Below are 17,147 nucleotides of genomic sequence, written 5' to 3'. Positions count from 1 at the left end.
AAATCAGATGGGTAAATCAGGAAAGAAGAAGCATCAACCTTAGGCCAGGCAATGTGCTAGCTTCTGTTCAAGCTTCCCTCTATAATCTTCCCATTGACCCTGTATGCAGGTACTGTATCACTGTTTACATATGAGGAAACGGAGGCTCTGGGAGGTTCTGTGAAGTCCAGGGTGGCTGCCCCATGGTGATCCTTTTCTATAGCAGACTCCATTGTGCTCTCGAAAATGGTTGCCACATACCCAGGCATCCCTTTTTTCTTTGGGCAGAAAAGCAAGCCAGGGTCCTCATCGTGATTGCCTGGAGCCTGTCTTTCCTGTTCTCCATTCCCACCCTGATCATATTTGGGAAGAGGACACTCTCCAACGGTGAAGTGCAGTGCTGGGCCGTGTGGCCTGACGACTCCTACTGGACCCCATACATGACCATTGTGGCCTTCCTGGTATACTTCATCCCTCTGACAATCATCAGGTAAGAAGCTATCATGCCAGGACCACACAGAGCCCGCGGGGACAGGTGGGCTTTCCTGCTTCACCAGTTGCTGCTTTCCTCCCCTACAGGCCCATTTTTCCTAGTGCTTTTGGGGGAATTGGCCAGGCCTCAAGATTCGATCAATAGCTACCATGGGCTAAGCCTAGTTTCTTCAAAGTAGAGTAAGGAGAAGGGAATGAAGAATTACGGGATATACACTATAGGGCATCATGCTAAATAGCTAACAATTATTGCATTAGCCACAAAACAACCTGTGAAATAATTACCATTGTCCCAATTTAATGAATAATAAAACCCAAGCTCAGAGTGGTTAAGTATCTTACTCAACATAAAACAAGATTGAAATCCAGGTTTTTCTGATTTCATACCATATTATTTCTCTTATATCTCACAGCCTTTCAGATACAAGGCAAAATACCAGTTTTAGGGATTTTGTAAATGAAAGATAGGTATACCTAAAACAAACTGAACATAAATCTCAGTATGCGCTAAAATGCTAAAATGTGTATGCAGTGGAGTCACATAATGGCAGGGAATATATTTGGGAAGCCACCATTGAAGGAGGTAAGGATTCAGGTAGGATACGGGAGAAGTGGGGAGGAAGCAGACTCTGTGATCACCAGATATCGGAGTGAGTATGAGGGCAGAGTGGACAGGTAGGTAGTGCCAGTGGGACATAAGTTGGCAATGAGCTCCTTCCAGTGGCTGGAGGAGGCTTAATTGTGAATGGCCTTGGCAACAAAGTCATAGGATGTCCTGTGTCCTGCAGCCAATGGTAAGCCATAGATGGTCTCTCAACAGAGATTAGCACAACAGCCTGGTCAAGGTAGGGTCTCACCTGGCCTTGTGGCAGGATCACCCTCTGAAATAGGCTCTGTATGTGTGGATGGGGTGGGAGACTACAGGGAGAGACCTGGCACATTGCATGTTATTCTTAGGCCATGGTGATCCTACACCTTTTAAGTGCTTCTAAGCCTGCCATGGTGTGTCATATAACACGTCGTGGGCAAAGGAAGATCATCCTTTGTTTTTGACAGTGTAAAGAGAGCTGTGATAAAAATCCTTGTACTTAAAATTGTACATGAGTCTCTGGTTATTTCCTCATAACTCATTCTAGAGGAATTACTACATCAAAGGTCTGGATCCAAGATGATGCACATTTTAAAACTTTTGATGCATAGTCACAAGCTGCCCTTGAGAAAAGGTTTATTGCTTCTTGGCCCTTTAGCTAAGATTAGTTGTAGAAAATGTATATTCTGGGCAACACTATACAAGGGCTCTTGCTTTTTGCTCCCCGATCTGATGGAAAGTAGTACTATTTCCTTATTAAATCTTTGCCAACCTAAGAGTTTAAAAAGTGTATCATTGTTTTAATATGCGTTTCTTTAATTATGAAGCTGGTGGCATGCTTTTCAAGTATTTTCTGATATGGTGGGAGTCATCTTTTTTTGCTTATTGTTTATCTTTAGTCTCATAGAATACTAAAGCCGGGAGAAATGTTATCCGTCATATGCTCAAACCCCTGAATTATTCATAAGAGTAGACTTAAGGCTAAAAGAAGCTAACTGCCTTGCTCCCCATCAGAGATTGAGATGGGCAAGCACAGAGTAACCCCAATAGCCAGCCCAGCAGGCTTTCTGAGATGGGGTGTTGTCTAGTAATCTCTGCTGAATGGACAACGTAACACCTACACTTTATTTCGACTTACTGTCCTCTACTTCATCAAGCTGAGCTTGAGAGGAAGCTTGAAAAAGACAAGGTTATTTAGACAACCATTCAAGGTAAGTCACAGCATGTGGGAAGGGGCCCATGGCAGAGGAGGCAGGCAAGTGAGCCACAACTGTCAGAAAGCATTTGGAAGGAAGTGGCTTGTGTCATCCCGAGCAACTGAGGCATCAATTTCAGTGCCAGTGCATGTCCTGGCTTCACTGCTGATTGATTTCCTATCAGCTCAAGGAATGATGGTCAAAATCCCTGCTCAGCAGAGCGGTGCTGCAGCACGTGGACCGCGCAGCTCAGGATGTCCTGTATCTATGATTTCCCCATGAATTTGGGCTTTTTTTTTTTTTCCCACCAGGACTTCTCCTCAAACTTGCCTACAGGCTAGCTAGTATGTTTTTTTTTTAGTGTCCTTGAAAGGGCAAGATACAATGTGTCTGCTGATTGAAGGAAATGATTTCAAAAGCTGCTTTCCCTCAGCTCTCATCAAGCTAAGGCCTCTGTTAAGGCCTGCTCCTGGCTCCTCGCTTCCAGTTGTGGTAGTCATGAAAACTCAGCTGTGACCTCCAGCCATCCTTGAGCTTCTCTGAAGCATTTCCTACCTGACAAGAGGCTGCCCTTCCATCACCTTCCCTCTTCCATGGCTCCCCCTGGTAAAGAAAGAAGGCACTGGGGGACTAACCCTCCACCTCCTTCAGCAACGACTCTCTTCTCTAACGAGACCAGGCCCCGGGGGGAATTTGTGAGGAACTTGTTTCCAACTAGTACCTGACACAGGTGCTACAATTTCATCTCAGAGATAAGGTTCAACTCTTATTTTTTCTTTATTATCTATATTCTGGCCCCCTGGGCTCAATTCTCTGAGTAAGGTTAAATTCTTCATTTGAAGCTTAAATACACAAAGAAAACAGCTCAAGGAAAGTGTTCACTCACGTTGTTCCTCATGCCTCATGCTCTTCATGCATGCGACATATGCATATATATCTTTATCAAATTGATAGAAAAACAATCATACTTGTTTTATTTTGCATTTCTTTCATTACAAATGAGATTAAATGTATTTTATATACTTATTGTCATTTTTGTTTGTTTAAAGTACTTATTAGATTGGTGCAAAAGTAATTGCGGATTTTGTCCTCAAAAGTAATGCCGCTTTAATTGTTTAAATGTTTTTATTTTCTCTATTCTCTATATTTAGAGATACTCTTTATACAATAACCTTTCCCTTTTCGCGTGTGTTGCAAATATTTCTCCTGATTTGTCACTTGCCTCTATATTATGGTTTTATTTTGTTTTTGGTTATTAATGATAGTGATTGACATAATTAAGAAAAAAGGAGAAAGCACAAGTTACTACTTTAGTGGCTTTTCTGCCATGAGTACTTCATTGTTTTACTTACTGCCTAGCTTCATATGCATTTAGTATCTGCTAGGACAAGATCCACTTCTCTTTTTCAAAGACTCCCTGGCTGCTTCATGGCGAGCTGCTGACCTCACCTGCACTCCCAGCTCCAGCCATGGAACAAACACCCCTCTTACCCATGTGCATCACCCCCATGCCTGAACACTATGCCAAACTCAGCTTGCCTTGCTTCTGGCCAGTTAGTTCACATCCCTTGTGTCTTATTTCCAATACCAGCTCCACAGTAGAGCTGCCCTTGCCAACCCTGGACCAAGAGGCACCTCAGGTCCTCACTCCCTAACCTGCAACCTCACTTTATCCATGTAGTTATCTAGACTATATGGTAGTGTGACTGTATCTCATAAGTGCAGGGACTGTGACCTTTTTGTTTCTGGATTTCACATCCAGCACACATTAAATATTAGTGTAAATATTAGATTGAATGAGTAACATTCAATCTAATATTGTTGGTGTAACATTGGTTGCTGAATATTACATTGAATGAATAACACAATAAATTGCACGTAACAACAGATCTGTCATGTCACCCTCTCTACTCTCTCTTTCTCTCCCTTTCCCTCAGTCTCTCTCTCTTTCATGCACAAACACACACACAGACACACACACACACACACACACAAACGCACGCACGCGTGAGCGTGTACACGTCCTGCTAATATAAAAATTTCTAGCCATCTTATGCCTAGATCCATTTTTGGCATATGATAGCTCCTCCATAAATATATGTGAGAGGAAGGAAAAAAGGGAGAAAATAATGAGTAGGAGGAGAAAGACAGGGAGAGAGGGAGAGAGAGAAAGAGAGAGAGAAGCAGTCATATTGCTGGTGGCAAACTCTCATGAGAGCAGTGTATGAATAAAGATTTAGCTGTTCCATCACCCACTAAATCAGGCTAGGAGTTGAAACCATAGTGACTGACAGCAAAGGCAATACGCTGTTTTTCTGCATCAAAACAAGAGTTGTTTTGAAATTCACTTGACGTAACTGTCTAATTGTTGCTGGGGAGGTTATTAGCCCTAGTGTAATTACTTTACTTTAGCTGTGCTTATTTCCTTGCTACCTAATTGATTTCTCATTCTCTTCTCATTGTCATCTCTGTAAGATAAAGGTAAAAGCAGAAGAGGATCATGGCCAACAATTGAAAAAAAAAATAAGTGGAAAAAAGCACATTGGTCATGGATCATTTATTTGTCACATGTGAGAAAACTTTATTTATTTTGCTTAGGAAATGGGATCACACTGTAGGAAAGCCCTATGCCAGGTCAGTGCAGCCCTGTGGAATGAATACACGGCCATAGTGGGTAAAAGGGTCCCAGGGACCTGGCCAGCACTGTCTATGGGCATGCGGTCCAAGGTCAAAGAGAATCACAGGGCCCTAAGTCAATCCATCACATTAGGAAGGGAAAGGACACCAATGCTGGTATTGATGTATGTATCATGAGATATGGTGAAACCTTGTCTCTACAAAAAGACAAAGTGACACCATATATGTATATATAAAATTAACTGAGAAGTGGCAAGAGGTATGTATTCCTACATTCCTAAATTACAGAAGATGGTTGTGGTTGGATTTCCAGCATCCATTCCACTTTCACTCTCAGCCACTCACAGCAACTCCTCCCTTCACCGTGTGAATAGTTCAGGAACGGCCACGTGATCCCATTTCAGCCTGAATGATCACTCTCCTTCTGCATTTAGAAAATCTTTTTATATTTCAGATCTCAGCTGATACTTCACCTCCTCTGGGAAGACTTTCTAACACACCCCCCCAACCAAGTCAGGGCCCCTATTATACACCCTTGTACCCCTTGCATTGTATCTTCATAGCACTTTACTCCTTTGCAATCATGTATTACTTGTGTCCTCATTTTGTTATCATCTCTCGCTAAGATGTGAGCTCCATGAGGAATGAGACCTTGTCTGTTTTGCCTACCATGGTATCCACAATAGTTCATCCAGTTCCTAGGACAAAGCTGGTGCTCAAATAACTATTGCAAAATTAATTAAAGAAGGAGAGAGACACTTTTGGCCAGGAAGAATCCTTAAGGGTCTTGGTAAGAGAAAAGAAAAAGGGGTATTATCAAACAAAACGCCAGTTCTCCCTCACCCCTTCTCCCCATGCTTGGCTGAGCACAGGTGTATAGCCCTGCTGAGACCTCCAGAGCACAACTTCATGTCACCCTCAAGCCCCACGAGGTAAGGTCGGGAAATCCAGCTGGCGGAGGCGGAACCTTAGGCCCTCTCTGCCTCTGAAGGTCTATAGCTCCAAGGCAGTGATGGGCATCTTTCAAGTCCCTAACCCCATACTGAGCCGTGAGGGGGTCAGGACGGGGGCACTTCCAGTTTGATAGAGCACTCTCTGTCGTGTCTTATGGGGAGAACAAACTGTTTGCCCTATTTCCTGGACACTTCCTGCACATGATCCAGAACCAAGGCTCAGGATCTGGCCTCAGGCATTCTCCTGGATATCTGCAGGTCTTGCTCTGGTGGCTCGCACTCCCCGTTCTGCCACCACCATACTACCATGAGCTGCCACTATGAAGGAAGTGAAGGAAACAGGCCTGTGCTGGATCCTTTTCTAGGAAGTCAAGAAATAAACCAGCCAGGTGCAAGAAAGGGGCACTTTACTCAGTCTGGGCAATCCTTCAGTTTTCAGATTTCTAAGAAGCTTCAAGAAAAGCTAAACTCATTTCTTTAGAGAGTGAAGATAGAGCAAAGACATGAAGGAAGTTATACCCAAGATGATGAAATTGCTTTTCCTTAGTTCTGTTTATGAGAAAGAGCTATTCTAGGTCCACTCAATCCTGAAGACATGACCGCCATAGATAGAATTAAAGCAATGGGTGTTCTGCCAGCCTGGGGGTTCCAAGGAAGATGGAACTGATTACCAGGGAGAAAAGGGCAGTTCAAGGAGGCTTCATAGCAAGTTGATGTATGGACAATGGACAAAAAGAAGACAAAGTTGCATTCCAAAGAGGGGGCAAAGCAGGCACAGAGAGATGGGAAGCACTGGAGCTCACACTCATCCGAAGTGCATAGGAGTTATGGAGTCAGGGTGGTTTGGTTGGCTAACCAACACAGGGAAAGGTGTCGAGAGACACTGGGTAGAGGAAGCCAGGAGGGCGAGGATGGTGGAGGAATACTGAGAGGCTTGGATGCCCTGCTGAAGAGACTGGATAGCATCTTGTGGAAAGGGGAGCTGCTGGGTCATGAAGCCGGGGGATGGCTCCGTGTCCTGCAGCTACAGCCTCAATGGTGGTGTGGAGATGGTAACAGAGTGGGATTGTTACAGGATTATGCCAATAAGCAAGCAAGAGATTATAAGAGGTGCTCATTTTGATAACACATTTACCAAAAATTGGAATGATAACAGAGATTAGCATGGTTCCTACACAAGGATGATGCACAAATTCATGAGACACATCATATTTATGTGTCTGATGGGTACAGAGTTTCAGTTGAGGAAGATGAAAAAACTGTGCAGACAAATGGTAGTCATGGCACCCCAACAATGTGGATGCAGTTAATGCCACAGAACTGTACACTTCCAAATAATTAAAATGGCCTGGGCATGGTGGCTCCGGCCTGTAATCTTAGCACTTTGGGAGGCCAAGGTGGGAGGACCAACTGAGTTCAAGAATTTGAGGCCAGCCTGAGCAACATAGCAAGACCTTGTCTCTACAAAATTAATTTGAAAATTAGCTATAATCTCAGCACTCTGGGAGGCCAAGGCAGGCAGATCTCTTGAGTCCGGGAGTTCAAGACCAGCCTGAGCAACATGGTGAAACCCCATCTCTACAAAACACACAAAAATTAGCTGGGCATGGTGGTGTACACTGGTAGTTCCACCTATTCAGGGGGCTGAAGTGGGAGGTCAAGGCTGCAGTGAGCTATGATCCTGCCACTGCACTCCAGCCTGGGTGACAGAGCAAAACCCTGTGTCCAAAAACAATGGTGACAAACAGTAATGCAGACGTCTCTTTCATGCATGATTGCTATGCTCTAAGTAGTAGCCTGGTTTGGCCATAATATCCTAGTTATCAGGTGTTTACCATGCTAACAGAAAAGCTGTTACTGGCTTTCACTCATCTGATTGGCCCTAGGTAAAAAGGGCAGGTGACTTAGGCCCAAATCACTAAAGCAGAAGACATTTCTTAACTCTCCCCCTATATATATGGTTGATAGTCATAAATATTTGAATTATTTGTCAGTTAAATATTGGGGTTGCAACTGGCATAACCACAGGCATTTCATGGTGGGTGTAACCTTACCTTGCACAGTATTTTACTTATCTGGGGAAGAAGCTTCCCTGTTCTAGCAAATATTCAACTTAGGGTTGAACTCACTAATAACATTGTTCTTTACTGCAGGCATACAAATTTCAAAAAAGTCCCTGGGCAGTTATATGCGAAAGAACGGAGATGCTCCAAAAAGTCCCTGAGCTTTCCTGGAGCACTCAGAGGGGTTCGCTGAGCAAGGATGGGAAAAGGCAATAAGAAGCAGAGATTTTAACACGGCCATTAATTAAGTTATATTCTAAAGATCATTAAAAGCAATTAGTGCCTCGTCAGCTACTGCAAACTGAAGCTCTGCTTTTTTTTTTTTTTTAAACTAATGATTCTCAAGAGGGAAAATATGCAGTTTTAAAATAAAGCATTGCTTTGTCCCGAAGTTTTTAGTCAAGGTGCTTAAGTTTTTAGTCAAGGCACTTAATGTAGTCAAAATATCAAGTAATATGAAAGAAGAGTATGAATTTTTCTATTTATCAAAGAGTACCCAGGACAAAAAACTTGCTGACACTTTTGAATCATTAACACTTTGTTTTCCTGTTAGGCACAGATTAAATCATGTAAGAATTGGTGTGATACAGTGTACAAAATAGGCAAAAAAGAGAAGAAAGGAAATTACGCCTTTTAAGTCTCCACTAATGTTTCAGCACTATACTTGGCACTTTAAATATTGTCACATCTGATACTCAACAAGTTCAAGAGGTCTGTATTCTTAACATCGTTTGGTAGAATCTCAGTGAAGGCTCACTGTGGTAGTTACCTACTACTGCACAACAAATTACCAGGAACCTAGTGGCTTAAAGCAAGATACATGTATTATCTCACAGTTTCTGCGGGTCAGAGTCTGGCCATGGCTTAACTGGGACCCCTACTCAGGCAAGGCAGCCGTCAAGGTGTTTATCCAGGGCAGGGGGTCATCAGAGGCTGGACTAGGAAAGGTTCTTTTCCAAGCTTCCTCAGGTCCTTAGCAGAATTCATTCTCTTGCAGCTGTGAGGTTCATGGCAGCTTGCTTCTTTAAAGCCAGCAATGGAGAGAAACACCAGCAAGACAGGCACTACGCTCTATGTAATCAGTCCCATTCCCTTTGCCACATTGCATGGCTTAGAAGCAAGTCACCATCTCTTTCCACAGTAAAGGGGTGAGGTTCACACAAAGCCATGAATGCCAGAGTCAGGGATCATAGATGCCACTTAAAAGACTGTCTAAAGTCAGGATTGAACAACAGGAAAGTAGTAGAGGAGACCCAAGTTTTTGTGACTCTAAAGCCTGTTTCTGGATTTTAATCACGGCTCTCCCTCAGACCATTTGGGTTACGTTGAGGAAACTGCAATAACTTTACCAGCCCTTAGCCTCCTCACTTAAGAAAGAAGTAACTCCATCCAGTGGATCCTCATGGTCACTTTCAGTTCTGTAAACAGCAAGTATGGGGGAGGGGCAGGCATGGTTAAAAGATCCCTCCCTTCACACCTTGCACTCAGGGAGGTGGGAGTGGTCTTCTTTGTGTCCTCACAGTAGGGATCCACCAGCCACTTTAATATTCCCTTTGGTTCTTTCTGCAGCGTCATGTATGGCATTGTGATCCGAACTATTTGGATTAAAAGCAAAACCTATGAATCAGTGATTTCCAACTGCTCAGGTGAGTCTCTAATCTGCATGGCCCAATTCTTGGTTAATCTGCTTCCACAGAGATTTTCCTCTAGCAAATTTAAGCTGGGGCTTCCTTGATACACAAGCATACAGGATCATATCAGGAGCCAGCCAGCAGACCAGACCCACCGAAGGCTGTCACAGGCAGGCTCTATCTTCCCCCATGCGACCTCCCTGAAGTCTAGAAGGAAGGGGGGGACTTTGGGCCTGACCAAGCTATGCCAGCAGAGAGTTAGCCTTTGAGCTAGGACCCAAGGGTTACCCTAGCCTCAGGACTGGCAGAGAAGCACCTTGGAGGACACAGATATGAAAAGAGAGACTGTCCAAGGAGGACATCACACCTTCAGCAAGGATAAGGATCGTCTCTTTTTTTTTTTTACTTGAATTTTCAGATGCGTAAAGCTGCCATCTGTTCATAGAAAACTCTTAGACCCTAAGCCAGTACAGGCACAATGGCCCATGCTTTCCCAGCTGCTCTGACATACCAATTCAAACCAGATCAAGCCTAAGACCACCTACTACAACCCTTCCCCAAATTTCTTCTCAGTACACCTGAATGTAGAGCACCTTGTATGCAATAGACTCTGAGCCCTGGAAGCCTGCCCTGTTCCCAGGAAAATATTACTGGACCTGACCAAGGTCAACCTGGAGAAGACACAGCAAACCTAAGGGCCAAAGGAAGAAAGCACTTCTAGTTTTCTGTTTATAATAATGTGATTGCTCTGCAGAAGGAGACTGGTTCCGCTCAGGTTCCACACCCCTCCCATTCCTTGTGCACACACACACACACACAACACAGACTCACATACACACATATATACACCTTCACACACTCAGTCTCACACACACTAACAATGCATACTCACACCTATATGCACATACACAAGGACAACAAGCTATAGCACAAATATCTGGAATAAAAAGAGCTGCTCTCTGTTCCAGATGTGCTACTAAGATCTGCACCGCCTGGCAAAGTCATGTAATCCCTGGGTTCCAAGACATTAAAATAAGGGGATAGACTGGATTCTCCCTAAGCCCTCCTCTTTTCAGACTGTGAGCTGAACTTTTATTGGACCGAGACAGATCTGTTTTCTCCCTCTTAAAGCTACTTTTTCCAGTAAGACTGTGAGGCCACCAAGAGGATGCATAAGTATTATTGGTCACTGATAATCTGTGTCTCTTTCCCTAGAAGAATGAGTAGAGATGTATAAGTCTGGGTTCTTCACCTGGATTCAGTTCAATTCTTTTGTGTTCTGCATGTCAGGAATGGTACAAGGGACTGGGAATGGCAAATGAATGAATAGCATGGTTCCTGACTACAGGCAGCTTACAGTCCAGGGCCTTGGGTCTTGGCCCTGGCTGCACAGCACAATTGTCTGGGGTTTTAAAATGCACCAAACCCCAGACACCATTTCCTGAGAGACTCTGATTCACTCCGTCTGGAGTGGGACATGGACATCATTATTTCAGAAAAGCTCTTTAGGTGTTTTTAATGTGCAACTGGCCCAGTGGGACACAGAGTCACAGGTGGCAGACCTTCACACTGACTAACCAGGGTAACCAAGAGATGTGCTTAGGCTGCTTGGAAATGTTGAACCCACGAAGACCCAGTAATTCAGCTTGGGGCTAATTCCAGCCCCCATGCAGATCCTAGTGCTCCCCCTTCACTGGCACAGTCTCCACACCCTGGTTTTTCTAGATGAGCAAGAGCAATCAGAGAGACTAAACACAGGTATATTCATTCTATTCAGTACAATTGGCTTTGGTTAAAGGTTAGAATGTTCATCTGAAAAAACATGAATGAAGTCATCCTTCCTCTATCAGATATCAAATAAATGCAATAAGTACTGTAATTACAATACCATAATCATTGAAAGAGAATTATATGGACAGGGACATCCAATAAAACAGAAATGCTAAAGAAAACCTCAGAAATTTAGAATGTGATGAAGTATTTTGAACTAATAGAGAAATAGAAATTAATTACTAGTGTTGAGACAACTGCCCATATGGAAATAATCATATACTAAATTGTTATATCATATGCTACAAGGAAATACACCCCTTATGAAAGGAATAACAAAAGAATGAATGAGAGAGAAAGAAAGAGTGAGAGAGAAAGAAAAGGAAGGAAGGAAGGGAGGGAGGGAGGGAGGGAGGAAGGAAGGAAGGAAGGAAGGAAAGAAGGAAGGAAGGAAGGAAGGAAGGGAGGAAGGGAAGGAAGGGAAAGGAGGGAAGGAGGGAGGGGGAGGGAGAGGAGGGGGGAAGATGGGGAGAGGGAAAGAGAAAGGAAAAAAGTGTAAGAAATATTGTTTATAATCAGGGAAAACTGGAAAGGTCTGAATAGCCTACAATGATGGACTGAATATAATAATTATATAGCCATACAATTAAATACTACAGCCCTAAAAATTATTTTATAGAGTATACTTATTGCCACAGAAATATTTCTCTAATATATTAGGTTAAGAAAAAGAAAGCAGTATGATATCCCTTTTATAAATATGTGTACATAGGCACATATTTATCAATATGTACATGTATTTATAAAAAGGGATACCATATTTTACAGAATATGTATGTGCATGTATAGATAGAAGATAGCTAGAGAGAGAGAGAGAGAGAAGGGAGATGTCAAGAAGCTAAATGTTATCAATGTTATTGCGATTATCTCTGAGTGGTAGAATTTTAGTTGATTTTTATTTTCTTCTATTCTCCACTTAGCCATATTTTTAAGTTTTCTACAATTACCTATATCATATAATTGAAACAGTAGCCCTGGGGCCCTTTAGCCTGAGTAAACAGCCAATATTATACCAGATGTATAGATACGTATGTTCATTTTTTAAAACCATCAACTCAGCCCCCACAAAAACATTCATTTGCAATGCACTTCTCTGAGTAAACGTCATGCTCAGGCACTCTAAGGCCCACTCAAGGCCATCGTCCATTCATCTCTCAACACAGACTGACAGGACAGAGGGAGCGGCTCCTGTCAGCCACTGCTAGGTCCTTTCCATGTATTCTTCTTTAACCCAGTTCCTGTTTGCCCCATTTCAGCCAGTGCGCATTACCCATTTAACCCATCTCCCGTTTGAGAATACTGCACTGGCAGTGAGATGCACTTTTTTTTCCCTAAACAGGAAATGGATTAATACGCAGCAGTTCCAGGTGTTATTAGCTGTCTCTCACAGACGGACAGCAGGCTCAAAGGTTAAGCAGTTTGCTTGTTTTCACAGGTAGCATGTGACACAACCGGTATTCGAATGCACACATAAAGGCAAGACTTTCTAAAAATTAAAAACACAAACTCAGGGTCTTGAGTGTGGCTTCCCCTCCAGGGCACTCCCTCCAGAGCTCTGCCTTCAGAGAGCTATTCCTACCTCATCTCCTGAAGGTTTTGTTTTGATATATTTGAAATCTAAAGGCTGAGTCATGACTGGCAGCGTGGAGACCAATTTTGTGGAGGTAGCCGAGGTCTTCCTGTACTTTGAGACAAATCAGATTGGTGTAAATCCTGTTTTGTGATTTCTGCCAGTTCCGTGGGTCTGACATACTCCTCTCTCCCTGTCCCTCTGAGCACTCACTCTCACTGTCTTACCTCCCACAGCTCTCCTGTTCCCTCCACAGCAGCACCGCCCTTGCCCACCACCTTCCTCAGCACGCCTCTCCCAGGGGTGGCTGAGCTCCAGGCTCTCTCCAGAGTTCCATGTCTCCTGCTACTACATAAGCCAGTCCTTGCACTCTTGGGCTCCCCTGACTTCCAGCCCTTGAAATTGTACAAAGCCACTTAGAGCTCTGTTTCCCACTGATATACAGTATGCCGTTACTCCCTCCCAAAGGTGGAAATGGCTGCCACCAGTTTTTATTCTTGTATATAATTTTATATCTCCATTATATCTATTTTTTAGTTACCATCAGTGACCTCATCCTGGAATGAGGGCAGCTTGTATTCTCAAAAGCTCATATACTCTCTATATCTTATTCATAAATGAAACGCAGTTGATTTTCCATCTGTCATTATAGCTAAGCAGCTCTGGAGTTGGCAGGTAAATGAGATCTCCAGCTGTGTCCACATGCCAGGATTATTGCTCATCAACAAGGGGACATTAGCCGTGATTAGTGTGAACAGAAGCTCGCTTTGTAAACACTGGCCGAAAAACTCAAGCCATCCTTAGTGCAGGAACCGCTCTTCTTGCTGACATATATGTCTATTTTCTCCCCCTTAAAGGCTGACAGAAAAAGAAAAAAGATTGTATTCTAAATGATCTAAAGACTTTCCCATAAACAAACGAGGAGCGCAAGACATAGAGGAGATGGGGTTTCCAATCTTGTATGTTATCTTTCATAAATGAGCATATTATTGATGTCCAGGAGGATCTACTTCTCCAAAATAGAACATTTACTGCATGAGAGCTGTTAGGCAGGTGTACCCATGGAACAAAATATAACTTATCTCATTTTAACTATGTCTAACTATTATAGCTTGCTAGATATGATCGATGCTATATCCAAATCTCATGTTTCTAATTAAATGAGGTACAATGGAGTGAAGAAAGAAGCTACGGATTAGGAATTGGGTTAGAGTCCTATTCATTTTCTAGCTTAAAGAAAACTAAAAGAAGTCCATTAACTGCTCTCCACATCAGCTTCTTCATCAGTAACGGTGAATAAAATGGCTTCTCTACAATTAATTACATTTAATAAAAGATGTGCCAGAAAAACATAAAGAAACAAATAAATGAAGATTATGACGTGTTCGTGCATAGTAAGGCTCAATATTATAAAGATGTTGAATCTCCCCAGCTGATCTACAAGTTAACAAAGTCCCAATCAAAATTGAGTTGAAACATTTTATTGAGCTTGACAAGCCTATTTTAAAATATACATGGAAAATTCAATAGCCCACAGTAGCCAAGACATTCCTAGAGATGCAGAACAAGGTAGAGAAAGTTTGGTTTACCAAATGTTGAAATGCATTGTAAAGTCAGAGTGTGGTATTGGCACAATAGACAAATGGAAACCTCCGTTTCCATGCCACCTGCTGCCTGCCCCAGAATCCAATGCCACATGTTTCAGGTTTTCATTAAGACAGCACTGCATATGAGGTACCAATTTCTACTTTAGTAAGGAAAACACTAGCAGCTGTATAAACCCAAAATATCAGTAGCCTTAACCACATAGAAGTTTATGTCTTAATTAAAATCCAGTTGGCAATAAAGACCAGAGGGAAAGACATTGTTCTACAGGGTCATTCAGAAATTCAAGCAGATGGAGATTCTGCCATGCTTAACAGAGGACTGTTAAGTTACCCCTCAGCACCTCTCTCCAGCAGGCAGGGATGGGAGAAGAAAGAGGGTGGAGGACTGCTCAGGAGAGGTATCTGAGCCAGGTTTGGGGATAGTAGACATTAACTCTTCCCAGCATCCCTTAGACAGATCCTTGTCACATGACTACACACTGGTGGAAGGCAGGCTGGGAATTGAAGTCTAGTTGTGTGCCTTGGGGACACAGGAATGGGTTTGGTGAACAGCACATTGGTCTTTGCATAGCTATTTTAGGCTGTCAGGGCTCCTGCTTCTGCCTGAGCCAAGGTGCTGAGGTACAGAAAGGGCTAACTGGTGAGTTAGATGAAACCTTCTCATACCTAGCTATGATTTACAGTTGGATCTGGACTAAAAACCTCCTGAAAAGAAACTCAAAATGCTTTCCTACTTGAAGGTTCAGAGATATGCAGGCATGCCCACTGAATGGGGAGAGAGGGAGCACCTCAGATGACAAGAAAAAGACAGTAAGATTCCTGAACATGAAAACATTCTGGAGAATATGGCGTCAGGCACAATGAGCACCTCAAGGTCAAAAGGAAATGTAAGTTCTGGGCCACAGAAGAGCATTCCCACCTAAGCACTCTGGCCACTCGTCAGCATCTAGGGAGGAAAACATTGTGTGTGGGAGGGCTAAAGAAGCTGACATCCCTGGGAGTTCAAGCAAGTCTGGTGTAGCCCCCTGGAATAGCACAGCACAGAGGAGTGAGGCCATTTCCTTGTTTCCTGGCAGAAGAACTTGGATAGCAAGTATCCCAGGGAAGGGCAGTGGTGCTAAATAGTCCACAGCCCTGGAACAGAACTGAGTTCCTGAAAGGTGGAGCGGAAAAGCAAAGCAACTTCCCAAGGTCAAGAGCAATAACAAAGACGACTCACAACGTGGCTTAGAAGTGACTGTGGCTGTGGAGCATCTGGTGCCCAGCCGCAGCCCCTCAAGAGGCAGTCACTGGCAAAGAGGAGGTCTGGGTGAAGGGGCCTGGGGCAGCCCAGGGCAGCTGCAGTGAACCTAGAAAGCAGGCTCCAGACAGCGTCACCGCAGAGGCACAGGCAGTAGCCCGGGTGGATCCTGGAACACTCTGAGATGCCTCCTTGGGTCTACCAGAAAAACTAGAGGAACTAAAATACCCTGGAAAGAAACGGACTACAGTCCTGCAGCTAAGCAGATGAGACCTAATACACTTAAAATACTGAACTGGTGATTTCAGGCAGTATTCACGCTCTATTTGTAAAGAGAACGTTACTGTTCAAAATGAATTTCAAATTTTAAAACTTTTAGAAATCAGGAAAAACTGCTAAAAATACATTAAAGTTTTTAAAAATCAACCTAACATACACAAATTTCTACCTTAGTAAGCACATTTATTTAAAAATATTGCCAGTTAGACTTCCTTGTTTGTAAAGAAATCACCTGCACTCATTATGGGTACACAGATGAATTCCCCCCACCACTTCCTAGAAACCAATTCTACTTCCATTTGAAATCCCAAGGTACCAATTCCTCCCACTTCAGGTGCTCAGCCTATATGAAGCATGGGTTCCCAGCAGCTCTGTAAGAGGCCTGTGGCCTTGGGAAGGTCAAGAGCCAGAAATGGCCATTTGGAGACTAAATTTTCAGCATAGGCCCCCATTAGGGATGTACCCTGGAACTGAAACAGTCCACATCAGTGTGCTTCTTCCAGTCCCAAATCAAATGGACCTGCCAACTTCAGGCTACCCCAGTTATTAATGCACAGTGACAGCGGAATTGAACTGCTTTTCACTGCAGCTCAGCGCCAAGGCCTGAGTAGAAATAATCCTTTTATCTCCCAATAAAGGAGAATTACCGGCATTTTGTAGCTCAGCTCTCTCTGAAGAGCCATCTTTAGAAGCTAGAGGCTTTGCATTTCCTGGAATGGTCAGATTAAAGATGCTTTTCACTGATCTCTGGGCGGGTAGTTGATTATATTGCCACCCCGTTGCCCTGTGGAAAGCACTGCGAGTTTCCATTTTAAAGAGATTTGAGAGCACAAATGTCATTCTCGAAAACTTTGCTGAAAGACCAACTTAGTCTGCAGAGTCATACTGTTTAGGGGCCAGCTGTTGCCTAGGAACAGCCAGTGGGGACATTTTGAAAGAATATAATTTGGTCTGCTGTCTTCTTTACTTGCCCCCCATGGGAATAATCTCACCCTGATCATTTTCTGCTTTACATAATTCTTACACAGATAACAACCTCGCATAATAGACAATCAAATGTAGTAATACCTTCTGTTCACTT

The 17,147-nt window shown here is 43.3% G+C and overlaps 1 protein-coding gene and 1 non-coding gene across 3 annotated transcripts in view; both read left to right on the top strand.

Moving 5' to 3' along the window:
- Positions 1-17,147, top strand: part of NPSR1 (neuropeptide S receptor 1) — a 174,217-nt gene that overhangs the window by 143,989 nt on the left and 13,081 nt on the right. For both annotated transcript variants that reach the window (XM_032286820.1, XM_032286819.1), the window contains exons 5-6: positions 268-469; positions 9,479-9,555. In XM_032286820.1, coding sequence (XP_032142711.1) covers positions 268-469; positions 9,479-9,555 — 279 coding nt within the window. The remainder of the gene's footprint in view (positions 1-267; positions 470-9,478; positions 9,556-17,147) is intronic.
- LOC116557624 lies at positions 6,957-7,062 on the top strand. The gene has a single exon (XR_004271608.1). It is a non-coding gene; the product is annotated as a U6 spliceosomal RNA (small nuclear RNA).

Source organism: Sapajus apella, unplaced genomic scaffold (assembly GCF_009761245.1).
Source record: "Sapajus apella isolate SASKATOON/1434 unplaced genomic scaffold, GSC_monkey_1.0 scaffold19, whole genome shotgun sequence".
Taxonomy (NCBI): domain Eukaryota; kingdom Metazoa; phylum Chordata; class Mammalia; order Primates; family Cebidae; genus Sapajus; species Sapajus apella.
The sequence above is the reverse complement of the archived record's forward strand: the minus strand, read 5'-3'. Positions and strand labels throughout refer to the sequence as shown.